We start from the raw sequence: 14347 nt of genomic DNA, 5'->3' as shown, positions 1-14347 counted from the left end.
GGGCAGAGCGGGGTGCGGTTGGCGGTGAGTCGGTGCGGCTAGGGGGGTGCTGCGTACACGTGGGGAGGAAGGGGACCCCAGCTGCGCGGTGGGTGCTGAGGGGAGGTACGACGATCTCGCCGCGGTGGTGGGTGCTGTGCCTAACCCTGCCTGTTGGGGTTGGGCAGGGGGTGCCTGGTGTTTCCTAGGGGAGTGCTGAGGCCTTAGTGGGGGTTTGGCTGCTTTGGGATTGAAGCTTTGCCTGTCAGGGATGGTGGGCCCTGCCCCGGAGAGGTCTTGAGGGGCTTGGCACCTGCTGAACAGCCTGCAGGAAGCTCATGTGTGTGCCTGTGTCCCTCTCACCCGGGATGCTCCAGGGCACGGGAGGAGATGGGTGGTGTCTCCCCCTCACCAGAGCGTTGGAGGGATGAGTCTGGGGAGGCCGTGGCCTGATGGGCGGGATGGGTGTTGCGACATGCCCTTGGCAGGTGGTGAGGCTGGGTGCGGCTGCCACCAGGCAGGATGGTGCTAGCAGGGGCTGTCACCTTCCTGGTGGGGTGGCAATAGCTGTAATAGCAGCGTGGATCCTTGTGACAGGCCAGCGGTGTGCAAACCCGCCTGTGGCAGAAGGAGGAAGATGAACAGAGTCCACGTTGTGTTGTTGAAGTGGTTTTTAACAGCAGCCGTGTCCTGATGGTGTGAGGAGCTGCAGTGCTCCCCAGAGACCCCAGCTCAGGGCCTGGTGCTGCTGCCCCAGAGCGGCCTCCGGGGGGCTGCCTGGTTGTGGGATAGGCATTGCCCTTCCCCTGAGCACCCCTTTGAGGCAGTCTTATGCCCCATACGGTCCCTCTGCACTGTCTCGGGGCAGTGCTTGGGATGCTTTCCCAGCCTGCCAGGAGGGAGGACTGTCTCTCCTCGTTGGTTGTGTGCCAGGGCACAAGCACCCTGGCCTCCGTCCCGGCAGGTCTTTGCCTGGTGGCCATGCTGGGGACAGGGTCCCTGCTGTGCCAGGGCTGCCTCCCTGCTGCTGGTGGAGACGGGCCCTCAGCCAGTCGTTTATTTCCTCTCGGGGTCAAGATGTGGTGGCTGCACAGCCTCGGGGAAGGGGGTCGGCAGCGCTGTGGTGGTGCTTCTGCAGGGGCTGGGGGCAGCTCTGTGGCTGGTCCCGGCCTGCCTCTACAGCGGGGAAGGCCGCGGCCGGGGCTTAACCCCCGCCGCCCTCCCGGCGGCTGTGCAGGGCCTCCCCGGGGCGAGCAGCCGCCGGGGTGTCACGCAGCGGCCCTTCCCCACAGCCCGGGGCCCGGCCTTACAGGCTCCTCGTTGGCGGCGGGGCCAGCGCTCGGCCGGGCCGCGGCGCGGCGCTTCCGGGGCCCGGAGCGGCGGTAGGCCCCGGCACTGCCCCACCCCGAGGCCCTACCGGGAGCCGCCCGCGCTTCCCGCTCCCGGGCTGGGGGGCGGCGGGAGGGGATTCCTGCGGGGCTCAGCGCTCCCTGGGGCCTGGGCTGGAGCCGCCTCGCTGGGGGCGGGAGTAAGGCCCATGTGGGGCACTACCCGGGGATCCCGGCTGCGCCTGGCTCCCCGACACCCTCCATCGTGTTGTGGCCGGTGGGCTCGGCCCTGGCTGAGGGCTGCGGCGATGTTGAACAGCCGGGAAGGGCTGTGGTCTGCTGGGGCTTCACCGCAGCAGAGCGAGAGCAGGCTCTGGCAGTGGTGCTGGCTGCTTGGTGGCTGGAGAGCTTTCTCCTACACATCCTTCAGCATCAATGTACCATTGAGATAGCTTTTCTCTCCTCCCCCGGGCAGGGTGGCAGTACCAGGCCTCCCCCGCTGCTGTGACACAATGTTAGCTTTGAGTGCTGGCTGGTGTAGGTGCTTGGCCTCCCTCTGGCCCTTGCTCTGGAACGCCGGTGGGAGGAGGAGGGAGGTCTCTGTCACCCTCCTGGTGGCAGCAGTAGCCTGGCTGCAAGCTCACCTCAGGCTGGTGTGTGGTCATGCACAGGGGTCTTCACTTGCTGGGCAACTGCAGGCTTAGTAACCATGGCCAAATGCTCATCTGACCTTGCACAGGCAGTACTGGACTTGATCTGTGGGGCTACTTCTTCCTGATCTCTGCAACAGACTAAATGAGATGGCATAAATACACAGGCATTGCGACAGGAGGGGAGGCTTTGGGGGCAGCAGTGCCTCGGTGCCCAGGCTGTGTCTCGCTAGGGAACTGTCAGGTGCTTTCCCTGTGACTGACCAGGTTGGTTCTGGAGTCCTAAGGGCAGGAAGAAGTGAAGTGAATATCCCTCCTATAGCTCAGTGGGCAGTGTGGGTTAACACTGGGCGCTTTCCCTGCCTAGTGCATTCCTTCAGAGCATCTCTTCCCCTTTTGGAGGCCAGGATTACCTGTGTAGCAGTGCATCCATCCTGCTGTGCTGCCCCAAATTGACCACCTCCTCTTTTGCTAGAATGCAGCCAGGGCAGATTCCTAGCTGGATGGAAGTGACCTTCCCACCAGACCTGCTGGGCAGCTTCTTGAGGATGATTTAGAGAGTCAAACAATTGGCTGAGCCCTTGGGGCTTGGCTGAGGCTGCTGTGTCTTATCTGTCTCCTAGGAAGCCCCTCTAGCTTATGGGTGTCAGCTGCTGCTGACAGCCTGTTCCTTTGAGAAGTAGCATGATGCCAGCTGTTTCAGCATCTTTTTGCTATGGGGATTAAGCCATGCCACCCACACAGCCTGGGCCTACAGAGTCCTGCGCTGCATGGTATTCTCACCTCAGTTTCCTGAAAGTCTGTTAGATGGGGGGATTATATGGTCCTTCAGGACAGGTATGTAATATGAGAGAAAGTACTGTTAAAACTGAGGCTAGGAGAGTAAAAACTTACTTTGATCTAGAGGTGTTTCCCACCATGTTTGGGAGGTGAAAATAAGTGAGCTTATTCAAGGTGCATAGTGTCTCCTTTCTCTCCTGCTGGGTAAAAGCTTTGCATCCCCAGGAAGCTCTGAAGCTGGTGTCAGAAGCGGGTGCATTGCTGCATGCTTGGCTTGGCACTGTCCTTGAAGGTTGTGGGTGAATGCTTTCCCCTTTTTTGCTGGGGTTACAGCACAGTCAATGCTCAGGCTGAGATACCTCCTGCAAGTTTCTTACTAAAGGAAGTATTGGGAGTGGTGCCTGTGATGACCCAAGAGATCTGCGTTTTTGTATTGGATTTGTGCTAGCTTGTGCCTTGCTGGCTGTCAGATGGTGGGAGTACTTGGGCTGGAAAGTCTGGTTCTTGCCAGTCAAACAGGTGAGGCAGCCTGGGCTCCTGCAGGGAGGAGCTGGTCCCCAGGAGCCAGGGCTCTTCCCTGCAGGAATTGTGGGGCTGCTGTTGCTCAGATGACAGGTTGCAGCTGCCACAGCCAGCTCCCCACCAGCAGGCCTGTGTCTGGATGCTATCTGAGATCTTAGTGGCTTGGGGCTGGTGGAGGTGGTAACTGGGTCTGATGGTTCTTCATTTACCTTAGCGTCTCACGGGGTATTTAATTTCTAGTGGGTTCTTCCCTGTGGGATGGCTCAGAGTGGTAAGCTGTCACTGTGGCAGCAAATTCTCCAGCCTTGCTGCAAGGAGTGCTCTTACCCTGTGGATCAGATCAGCTAGCTTGCTCTCATGGTTTGTTAACAGATTTGCTCTGTATACATACATTTATATCTTGTATTGCTTCTGCATTAACCCTAAGAGGCTTTTCCTGTCTGTACAGGATCAGCAGTAGGAGCAACAGCCCTGCCTTTGAGTGGTCCATCTACACCTGTGTGGAGATAATTGGGCCTAATACTACTTTTTTTTTGAGTGTGTGTTGGAGGGCTGTGAACCTTGTTAAAGGTGGTATCTCTTAAGCCTTATGGCTGTTGGGATCTGTGGTACATGTACTGTGCTGCTGGAATCTGACATCATTAGTATTGTCAGGGAACATCCTTTTCTCATGTTAGAAGGTGGTTGTGTGACTGCAGTGCCTTCTTGGTGTGGAAGGTAGGGGAGTTCCAAAAGAGATCTCATGGTGAGTTCCAGGCAGTAACCCCTTATCTCAATAAGTGGCTCTGGGATCACACTTTGGCTTCTTGAATGGTCCAGATAAAGCTGTTAGAGGCATTTTAGGAGTATTTCCTTTCTGCATCTTGCTTTCTAGACTTTTAATGTCCATCTCGTTTTGATGTGCCTGTCCAACTAATGCACAGGCTTGGATGGGAAAGAGCACGGTAATCATTACTGTGTAATGATTACAGACACTGCTGTGAGAACAGAGGTGAAGCCTTGTAGTGAGGCACTTGCATAATGGTTAAAACCACAGAGACATGCTCTGGTACCGTCTGTCCCACCTCCACATAGGGTTGCTCTGTGCTCCTCTGCTAGAGGGCTTTGGAAGGCTTGACCTATATCTAGAAGCGGGTGTCAGAAGCCAGCCCTGCTTGGTTTAACCCTGCTTGTCCTCCTCTGTCGCCTGCATAGTTCTATCCTTCCTGAGTCCTCTCCCATGCACCCTGGGGGGGGGTGCTGGGTGCCATCACTTCAGAGCGGGAGCCCAGCTATCTCCACTTCCTTTCCCCCTCACCTGGTGCTGCGTGAGGGAGTGGACACAGCTCAGTGTGGTTAGCTCGGATAGGAAATACCTTATTTTTCCACTTCTGTAGGTATATCACCCTCTATTCTTTTCTTCATTCACTTCTTTACTCCTTTGTTCCTTGCTGTGTCAGACTTCCTGGCTAATGCTGCCTTTTCCCTGGCTGCTCTCATCTATACTGATACCAGTGCTCTAACTACGCAGCCACTGGTGTTGAATGTGATAAGGGGTAAGACTTCTAACAGCTTGCCTGATCAGCCTGGGGAGGTGCTGTCCCTGAAAAAGCAGCGTGCTGTGCATATAGATCTTTTACTGCAATGTATGCTCTTGTGGGACCTTGAAGTCTGATTACCTGCCTCAGTTTTTCTACAAGGTTACCAGTACCCTATTGCAGTGGGCTTGCTCCTTCTGAAAGCTTGTGGGGTGCCACGCTGACTACCCAGGCTCTGCAGAGCTTGCTTGCTAGCTAATCTGGGAGTCTCCTGTTTCTCTCCCCGCTTCCAGCGAGTATGGGAAGGGGAGAACTTAATCTCTGTTTACAGGATGCTATCCAAAGGCCTCAGGGTTTCACAGCCACTGCGTGAGATCATGGTAGGGTATTAACACACACTTGGTGAAGATGGGGAAACTCCTCAACTTCAGGTAGGTCACTTCCTGCCACTGGGAGCCAGTGTGCCGGGAGCAGCACTCAGTGGGCCTCCTGCACCAGCTGCAATGGCAGCTCTTGCAAGAGCTGTTGCATATAAAGAGTTTGCATCCTTCTCTCTGAACGCAGTTGTCCTATACTGGCTTCAGAGTTTGCTGATACAGAGCGTATGGTGCCAGGCTGTTAGCCATGTCCTTTGACACTCAGCATGAAGTAGCTAAGCCAGAGGAAGTGACAAATACACGTGATTCAAGAAGGAAAACTTATCTGGTGATGTTATCATGAAGTTGCCTTGTAGACTTTTTAGTTATGTTGTGGGCTGAGAGTTCTGGGACTATTTGTCTTCAAACTCTGATCAGAAAGTCTGTCCCAAGTCCTCAGAGCCAGAATGATGGGCCAGGAGAGCTCTCCTGCCCTGCCATAATCTGCTGGTATGGCTTTCCACACTTGACACATAGCATCTTGTGTGCCCTGTAAGCACTGGTGCACAGGCATCTCTTTAGGCTGTAATTTTTCTCTTGAGGGGAAATGATGACTTTAGTAGCATGTGGACAAGAGTGCCTTAACTGAGTCTTCAGTGAGATGGCTGAAATTGTTATAGTAATGCAGATGTATGTGAATACAGCTCTCCTGTTGAGTGTTCTCTGCTGTATGTGCTTGAGCTGGTGTCCCAAGATGCTGTGTGTGAAGTGAATGTGCACTGGCTGGTTACAGACCCCTCTCCCTTTCACCTGAGTGCAGAGTATCAGAAGGAGGAGATCCAAGTCAGTTTTCTGTGCTTCATGGTAAACTTCAGTCTTAGAGCAATCCTGCTATGGAGTTCATAAAGAACAGGGGAGTGCTGCTGCTCAGGGCTGGCCAAGCTTCTTCCTCTCATCCTGCTCTGCCTTGCTGCTTTTGTGTCGTTCAGGGCAGATGTGATTTTGTGCTCCTTGCTGGATTCACTCATGCGTAAGCTCAGAAAAGCTTCTTCTGGAGCTGTAACTGACAGCTCTTGGTGATAGTTTGAAGTGCCACTCGCAGTGTGCTGTGTGGAGTCCTGCCTGTGCCTGGTCTGGGGCTACCAGACCCTGGGTTGGTCAGTCCCACTCTTCCACAGCAATAGCTGCTGCTGGCAGATGCTTCTGAACTACAGGTTCCTGTAGCTCTGCTGGGAAACACGCTCCCTGGGCACATGGAGCTGCATACAGGTCTTGCTGGACCCCACAATGACTTTCTGGAGCCCCTGGAAGCTGGGCAGGTGCTGTGGTGGGGAGCTGGGGGAAGAGATGCCTCTTCCTGGGAGACTGTGGAGCTCAGAGCTACATCAGGCAGCTGCCAGCTTGTAGGTCAGGGATGAGGGTTGGTTTTGTCTCCGGCCAGCTGGTTATCTCCTGACCTTTGAGGGTTGCTGCTCCCTTGGGAGCTCCACAAGGGCCAGGCCTGCTTTAGCCAGTTCAGCAAGGGCCCTGTGCCAGCTCTCCCTGGGGTGTCAGCTCTGTGGCTACCTACCAGACTGTTTTGGTGCTGCCTGTAATTAAACTAGTGGGGAGATTAGGGTGGCTTGCTCTCTTACTTATTACAGGACTGATTTGTGACTCGAATGCTGATGGGGTAGGAGTGTTGGGTGTTGGATGGCTGGGGCTGAGTCTGTTCCTTGCAGGTGGCTACTATGTGGGGAGAGAAAGGCCCTGTGAGGCTGTTAACAAAGCTAACTGGGTTGAGCTCTGGTCTCTGTCAGTGTCGTGGTTCACAATACTGTGGTCTGACTACTCTTGGGCTGCTGGGCCTGATTATAAAGGGCCTTGCTGTTCTTGCTGAAGTTGCACTAATTAGCTGTATAGCTTGTTGGAAATAATGCAGTCTGCACATTGCTTGGCGTAAGCAAGTATCTATCTAATCCTTGATGTTGGCTACTGGGACAGAATGTGGCCTGGTACTCTGGTTTTCAAACAGTGGGAACTTTCTTGCTGAGATGGGGAAGTGACACCCAGTTGGTGAGAGGTGGAAGGAGATGTGTTGCAAGGTTTCTAGGTATTGTGCAGGGTGTGTTTGGGCCCCAAGGGTTCTTGGTGCTTTGAGATGCTTGGACCTGTTAGCTTGTCTTCAGCTGTTGAAGGCTCAGCTTTGGGTTCCCCATCTCCTCCCAGTTCCTTTTCCTGGATCCTGATCCTCTTGGGCGAGTTAAAGGAGAGTCTCCACTGTGCAGAGAGGACAGACACCAACCACTGAGCTGTAAATACCTGCATTGAGAGGCGCAATGTAGCGTGGAGGGTAGTAAGAGCAGATGCCTGGCTGGATGGTGAACTCCTCTTAAAGTGCAGAGGGACATCGTTGTGGGGTGAGTTCAGGTTCCCAGATACTTGCTGGTCTGTGCTGAAAGACCCCTGCCTGCAGCAGAAGGGCTGGCATGGAGCCATGGTGGCTCAGGCAGCCCAGTGCACTTTGGAGCCTCCTGATTAGTGAAGGTAATGCTTGGGCCTGCTCTACAACTCCCCCTTTGCAGCTCAACTGCCAGCACCTCAAGGCCAGTGGCTGCCCCTTGGGAGACAGAGGAGGGTGAGACATACCTGCATCTGCTCAGGGAGCAAGGCACACTTCAGCCTCTGGCTAATGCAGAACCATATAGCATGTCAGTGTGGGTACGACATCTTGCGAAGACCTGGGGTTCCCTGGAGATGTGGTTGCTCTGTTAGCTGAATGCAGCAGGATGCTGTTCTGCTGAGGGAAGCTTGGGAAAGTGCTTAGGTCCTTTTCATAAGGGCCTGTAGCATAATTCTGCTAGTTCTGCCCTGGTAGAAGTCCTGGTTCTTGCCAGAGCCCATGTTCAGCACAACTGCAATGCCTCCCCTCTCCCTGTGGCATGTATGGCTGTAGGAGTGCTGCGGGTGCTTCACAAGACACAGCAGTAAGAGGGACTCGTTGCTGTTCACACTGGTGGGGACTTCTGTGCTAGTTCTGGGTTGAAACGGTCTTCTCCCACTGCTTGGGGGGACAGTTGTCTGGGTCCAGGGCTGCAGCCAGGATGACCCTTGTCTGCTGTGTGCTCTGTGCACCTTTCAGCAGGTCTGTCAGGGCAAAACTGCAGTGTGAGTCTTCTTGCCCAAGTTGTTTTGACTTGGGGTCCTAATTGGCCAGTGATGCTGGAACCTTGCTGGCATCAGGGTCAGTGAAGTAATCCATAGTGCTCAAGTGTTTCCCTGCACTGTGAGATAAAGCTCTGAGCTTGTGGGCGACTGATACTATCTTCTCATCCTAGCCTGCCCAAAATAGGCAAGTGCTCCACAGGAGTTTTGTCTCTGCCCTGGTCCTGTAGTAAGGCTGACTCATTCAGCTTGATAAGATAAACACAGAGCTTAAATAGTCAGGTACCTGTGCTGGGAACTAACTCTTGAGGGCTCCTCAACCTAGCAAATAAAGGTGTAGCTGGATGTAGTGGTTGAAAGCTGAAACTAGACAGACAAGTTTGGAGCTTGCTCTTAGCCATTAAAGCAGCATAAAGCTCAGCAGCTTTCAGGACTTGTACATACTGTGTTTCCCACAGCTGGTGCCTTGAGTGGCTCTCAAAGATGCTATAGCTCCTGCTACGCTTTTCTGGCCTCTGCTGCATGTGAGGAGTGGATAATCTTGGCAGTCCAGGACCTTAAATACTACTGGTATCACGGTGATACTGTAAGTGAGTTTTACTTGCTATTAAACCTGTTGAAACCTTGGGCTGGGAGGGTGAACATCTGTTCTGCTGCTGGTGCTCCTGAGGTGTGGGGTTCAGTCCCAAGTGGGCTTTGTCCTATTGTTCTAGCTGCCTCCAAGGTAGCATGAGGAGCCACCTTCCATGCTTTCTGTAGTACAGCAAAACTTCTTGGGCTCTCCCTGGTGTGTGTGGCTGTGTGGGCTGCTCTAGAGCCCTACTCAGAGGAACGGGTACTTTGAGGGGTGAAGGAAGAGAGGTTGGGTGGCACTCCCCGGTTTGGAGGAGCACACAGGGTATGACTGGGCAGGCACAGGGTCAGTGCTGTTGCTGCACTAAAGTGATTTGCAGAGAATGGTGAGCCAGAATGATGTGCACCAGCCTCTTGAAGAGGGCTGCCAGCAAAGCCTGTCATGTAGGTGCTTGGTAGCACTACACAGGTAGTGTCTGGTGCCATCCTGCCTGGGTCCCTGCTAGAGCACAGAGCACTTTGCTGAGCTCTTCCTCTTGCAGCAAAGCTGAAGGAACGATGCTGGTGTTGGTTGGTGAGGGCTTGAGGTGGTAGGGGCTACTGGATACTCCCAGCTGGGGCCTTACTGGGAAGAAGGTTACTCTAGCTTCAGCCTCCAGGCTGCTGGTCTGGGAGAGGCTGCGTGCTTCCTGGTGGCAGCAGCAATAAACCTCCTGGGGAGAGTGGGCTGGGGACCTGTTTCCCCAGGCCTGTGTGGGCAGTGATTCCTGTGCACCTTCCTCCAGGAAGGTGCATGTGGAGTGTCTGGTAGCAGCTGTGGGGAATGCCCCTCTCGCTGAGGCTGGGCCTGTGTTCTGCCTCCCTTCCTGCTGCTCTGGTGTCCTGTGGGCTGGGGGGAGGTCGGGGAGCACGGGGTGCTGGGTGAGGGTGTTTCAAATGTGCCTGCAGCAGCAAGAGCCTGGGCCCTTCCTGCTCTTCTGGAGAGTGTCTGTCTGGTGTGTCCTTCTCCTGCAACTTTCCCCACTACTTCAGGATACTGTCCCCTGTCTGGAAGGGGTGTGGAAATGTTATTGCCAAGTAGGATGCTCCTAGCCTCTCAAGTGCTGGTTTGTGGGGTGGTAGTTCTTGTCAGGAGGGTTTTTGCAAGATGTGAAACCAGGAACTCTCACACCAGAAACTGGCATCAGTTTCTGAACTGATGGCTTTCCTTCCTCATGCAGTGGGTCTGCCATTGATGCTCTGTTGCTTCTCTGGAGGGGATCAGTGGGCAGGAACTCAAAGCTGATCATAAAGGCACTGCTCTATGGAGAGTGTGGGCCAGCTCTGCATCTCCCTTGGAGACCTTGAGCAGTTGATATGGGTGGCAAGGTTGTTGGTGATATCATGACAGATGTGGGTGATACTTCTTGAGCCTGTACTGCAGAAGCAGGACTAAGGGGCTGGAGATACGGCTCTGAGGTTGGTAAGCTTTCCTAGCTTGCCTGAAGCGTTAGGATCCTGCCTTAGAAGGACTGCTGGGGTGGATGGTGGGGTTCCTGGCACAGCTGAGGAGACAGGGCCAAGCTCAGTGAGAGGTGGGGAGCATGTGGCTCAACTGGAAAGTGCATGCTGGTGTGTGATCAGCTGAGGAATGCTGGCCAGATACACATGGCTGTACCTCTGAAGCTATGCTTGAGACTTGCTGATCTGCAAGGTGCCCTCCTGGGAAAAACAGCTGTCTGATCTGCCCTTCCTCTCTCCACAGAGATACTGCCACCACCATGGAGGGGATTGTGACCATGTATCAGGACTTCATGAAGAAAGCAGGTGAGTGTCTGGCTCAGCTGCGGGGCAAGTGGCACTACATGCCTTACTGTCACAGGCACAGGGGGGTGGTCTGTCATTCCTGAAGCAGTCTGGGTCTAGCTGCATCCTGCCTCTGCCCTGATGTAGGTGCAGCTCTGGGTTTTTTTGGGCTAGCTGTTACAAGGTTGTCTTGCCTCAGTGCCTGTGCAGGCCCTTTTGGGACACTGAAAGCCCTCTGCCCAGGACGGCACAAGGCTGCCTTTCAGCAGTGTGGCTTCAGGCTGTACCTTACTGAGTTTGGCTGGCTTCACCAGCCTCTGCTCCCTGACTGCCCCCTACCTTCATTCCTGTCCTAGGAGAAAAGGATTGCCATGTCCTTGCCTCCACTCTGGCACTAGCATTGTTGGCAGAAGACTGGGGTGAGGACACTAACTGCCCTGCACTGCATCTCTCTCTGCAGACCCCCGCATTGCTGATTATCCACTGATGCAGTCCCCGTTCCTTGTGATGGGCATCCTTCTGGGATATGTCTACTTTGTACTATCCTTGGGTCCCCGGCTAATGGCCAACAGGAAACCTTTAAACCTAAAGAAGTTCATGGTGCTATACAACTTCTTCCTGGTGGGACTCTCACTTTACATAGTCTATGAGGTGAGTTGTTGGCAGTAGGCTTTGTCTGGTATACACAATGCAGTCCATGAAGGCTGCATGGGTGATGGGGGGGGGCCTTTTGCAGGCTGTTCCCTGCCCTTCTGTGCAGGGCTTGGGAAGTGCAGTGGGTGATGTGTTGGGCCTCACCCTGATGATGCTCTTCTTGCAGTTCCTGATGGCAGGGTGGCTTACTGGGTACACCTGGCGATGTGACCCTGTGGACTTCTCGCAGGACCCCAAGGCCCTCAGGGTGAGTTCTCATCCCTCTTCCAGTAAGTGGGGATGGTCTTTAGTGCTTGTGTTTGGACAGCAAGATCACAGCTACCTGTGTCTCCTGAGGCAGAGGTCTTAAAGTCCCTGGCTCTTGATTTCACTCCAGGGTTACTGTGTGGAGGCCCTCAGTCACTGCGTCATGCTCAGGCTGAGGTGGGTCTCTAATGTTAACCTTTTCTGTTACAGATGGTGAGCGTTGCTTGGCTCTTTGTCTTCTCCAAGTTCATCGAACTGACGGACACGGTGAGTGAGTTACTGAGGAGGCCTTGTCACTGGTTGCTGGGCAGGGAGTTGGGGCCCCTGTATACTTGGGGCAGGGGCTTTCTTCACCTGTTCCAGTATGACCTGGCAGTGCTTCTGTCTGGTGTCACTGCCAAGGAGGCCACTCTAGGCTATTGCAAAGCCACTCTTGGCCTGTTAATAGGTCTGGCTAAGTTGTGGTGGCGGTGAGCTTGGTGGGGGAGGTGTTGTTGAGATCAGACACTGAATTGTGGTCCAGCCTGCTCAGACTGCTCCCATGGCTGCAAATCCTTGATGCTGTTGGGCTTTCATTGCAGGTGATCTTTGTCCTGCGTAAGAAGAATGAACAGGTCACATTCCTACACCTCTTCCACCACTCTGTTCTGCCTTGGAGTTGGTGGTGGGGAGCAAAGTTTGGTCCAGGTAAGATGAAAACTGAGTGCACGGCTTGGGGGGAAAAAGGTTATCTGGGTTAGCCCCAGCATGATGAGAAGGGTTTTTAGCCCTGCTGGGCTCCTAGGATTGACTTATGCTAATGAAAATCTGTCTTAACAGGGGGAATGGGCTCATTCCATGCCATGATCAATTCCATGGTGCACGTTGTCATGTACTTCTATTATGGGCTCTCAGCAGCAGGACCTGCCTTTCAGAAGTATTTGTGGTGGAAGAAGCACATCACGGCCATCCAGCTGGTGAGTTTGTGCTGTGGAGCAAAGCATGTGCCCTCAGCCTCTGATGCAGGGGACAGGCCAGCCCTTGTACCTATGAAGGGCGCAGTCAGCAGCTGTTGTCTCTTCTGCAGCCTCTCACTATGGGTTTCTAGCAGCTCTGGACCACCGTAGGCCTCTGATAGCCCTACCAGCCTGGTTGGGGAGTAGGTGCTGCTTGGCCTGCTGCCCCTGGGCTGTGGCCATATTGGGAGGGTGAGAGGCACATGCTTGTTTCAGCCTCTTCCAGCTGCTGCTGACTGTGCCTCACCATAAGGAACTCCACTTCAGAGTGGTAAAGGAGCTTATTGATTTCATTAGCAAGAAGGTCTCTAGTGGGATCCCTGACCCTGCTTCTGTGGATAACTTGTTGCTACTCTGCCTTGCTCCCAGGCACAGTTCGTGATTGTCTCCGTCCACATCTCCCAGTATTACTTCATGCCCAGCTGCCAGTACCAGTTCCCCATCTTCATCCACCTCATCTGGATTTATGGGACCATCTTCTTCATCCTCTTCTCCAACTTTTGGTACCAGTCCTACACCAAGGGCAAACGGTTGCCCAGGGTGGCTCAGCAAGCAGCCCAGCAGAATGGTAGCAGCATCCATGAGAATGGCACTGTCACCAACGGCAAGGTCAAAGCCAACTAGAGGGCAAGGCCCTCCCAGAGCCAATGAGAGCCCCGGGGCAGAGGCAGCTGGGACCTGTTCCCCTGCTCCTGGGTGCCACTAGCCAAGTCAAGTGCCTACAGACTGTTGTACCCCTGTGCCCAGCCCTGCTGTCCTCTGTCTGCATGCCCAGCCCCTCTGCTCTGAGCAGCCATGGGCAACTTCTCCTGCTCCGGGGAGGGCTCATGCTGTTTCTTGGTGTTGCTGAGCAGAGAGGCAGCTGCCTGCATCACAGCTGCGGGGCTGCAGTCCCATTCCAGTGTTTCCAAAGGAACTTCCCCCAAGTGCCTACATCTGGCCCTTCTGCCTGGGGGCCATTTCCTTCTGAGTAGGACCAAAAGAAGAGATCGGTCCTTGTCCTGGTGCCCTCTCCTCTTCCCTGGCTCATCAGAGCCTGTGTGGATGAGCAGACTTGTCCCTGGTTGCTTGCTGCTGCCAGCTCAAGCGTGAGTGCTCCTGCTCTACCATGCCTTGTGCCACCCTGTTCAATGCCACAGTGCTGTGTGTCCCTTCTGGTCCCCGTGTGCCCAGGTGGGGGGGTCTTGCCCTGGTGTCTCCGTGCTCAGGTGTGGCTGTGGAGAATGTAGGGGCAGCATGTATGGGACTTGAGGCCCAGACCTGCCCAGTACAGTACACATGCCTTGTGCCTAGTGCATGGTGGGGTTGTGACAGCCTGAAATGCCTTCCCCCATGCCCCCTGGTAAGCCCAGGTTGCCTTGCCTTTCTGTGCCTGGGCTGGGTGCTCGGTGTGTGCTTTAGCCACACTTACCTGATCCTGTATGGCAGCTGGTGGCTTGCTCCAGAGTGGGGGGAGCCAAGCTCAGCCTTGCCTTGGACCACTTCCATTCCTGCAAACTCAAGACTTGAGCAATAATTGCCCCTAGAAGCAGCTCCCAGGCTCTACAGCTTGGGACCAGCCCTGCTCTGGCGCAGTGTGAGTACAGCAGAGGATGGTTGTAGTGTGCCCTGCTGTGGTGTAATAGTGAGCACCTCTTGCCTTTCTGGATCCAAGTGGGCCTGGGTGAAGGTGTACTCTGCCCTACAGCAGGGCAGTGCAGCAGCTCTCCTGGGCCTGGTGCCCATCACCTGCTCTGGCTGTAACCAAAACCGTGCTGGTGGCCTTGAGGATGAGGTGAAGGAGCCAGGCCCTGTCAGAGTGGGCTGCTCTTCTATCAC

The 14347-nt window shown here is 54.6% G+C and overlaps 1 protein-coding gene across 4 annotated transcripts; it reads left to right on the top strand.

Annotated features, from left to right (window-relative positions):
• On the top strand, positions 1-14347 carry ELOVL1 (ELOVL fatty acid elongase 1). Of its 4 annotated transcripts, none has more exons than XM_074151957.1 (9): positions 1-24; positions 8735-8862; positions 10594-10655; positions 11095-11285; positions 11455-11535; positions 11745-11801; positions 12116-12221; positions 12354-12490; positions 12899-14347. In XM_074151957.1, the coding sequence occupies exons 3-9, from the start codon at positions 10610-10612 to the stop codon at positions 13151-13153; spliced, it is 873 nt and encodes a 290-aa protein (XP_074008058.1). In that variant the 5' UTR covers positions 1-24; positions 8735-8862; positions 10594-10609; the 3' UTR covers positions 13154-14347. The 4 variants fall into 4 exon arrangements, with proteins under 4 accessions (XP_074008058.1, XP_074008059.1, XP_074008057.1 ...); XM_074151956.1 differs by lacking the exons at positions 1-24; positions 8735-8862 and adding exons at positions 432-599; positions 3281-3290 and having other exon boundaries at positions 10596-10655; XM_074151958.1 differs by lacking the exon at positions 8735-8862 and having other exon boundaries at positions 11-24.

The sequence above is a fragment of the Numenius arquata genome, chromosome 8 (assembly GCF_964106895.1).
Source record: "Numenius arquata chromosome 8, bNumArq3.hap1.1, whole genome shotgun sequence".
NCBI lineage: Eukaryota > Metazoa > Chordata > Aves > Charadriiformes > Scolopacidae > Numenius > Numenius arquata.
Note: the sequence above shows the minus strand (reverse complement) of the source record. Positions and strands in the feature narration are given on the sequence as shown.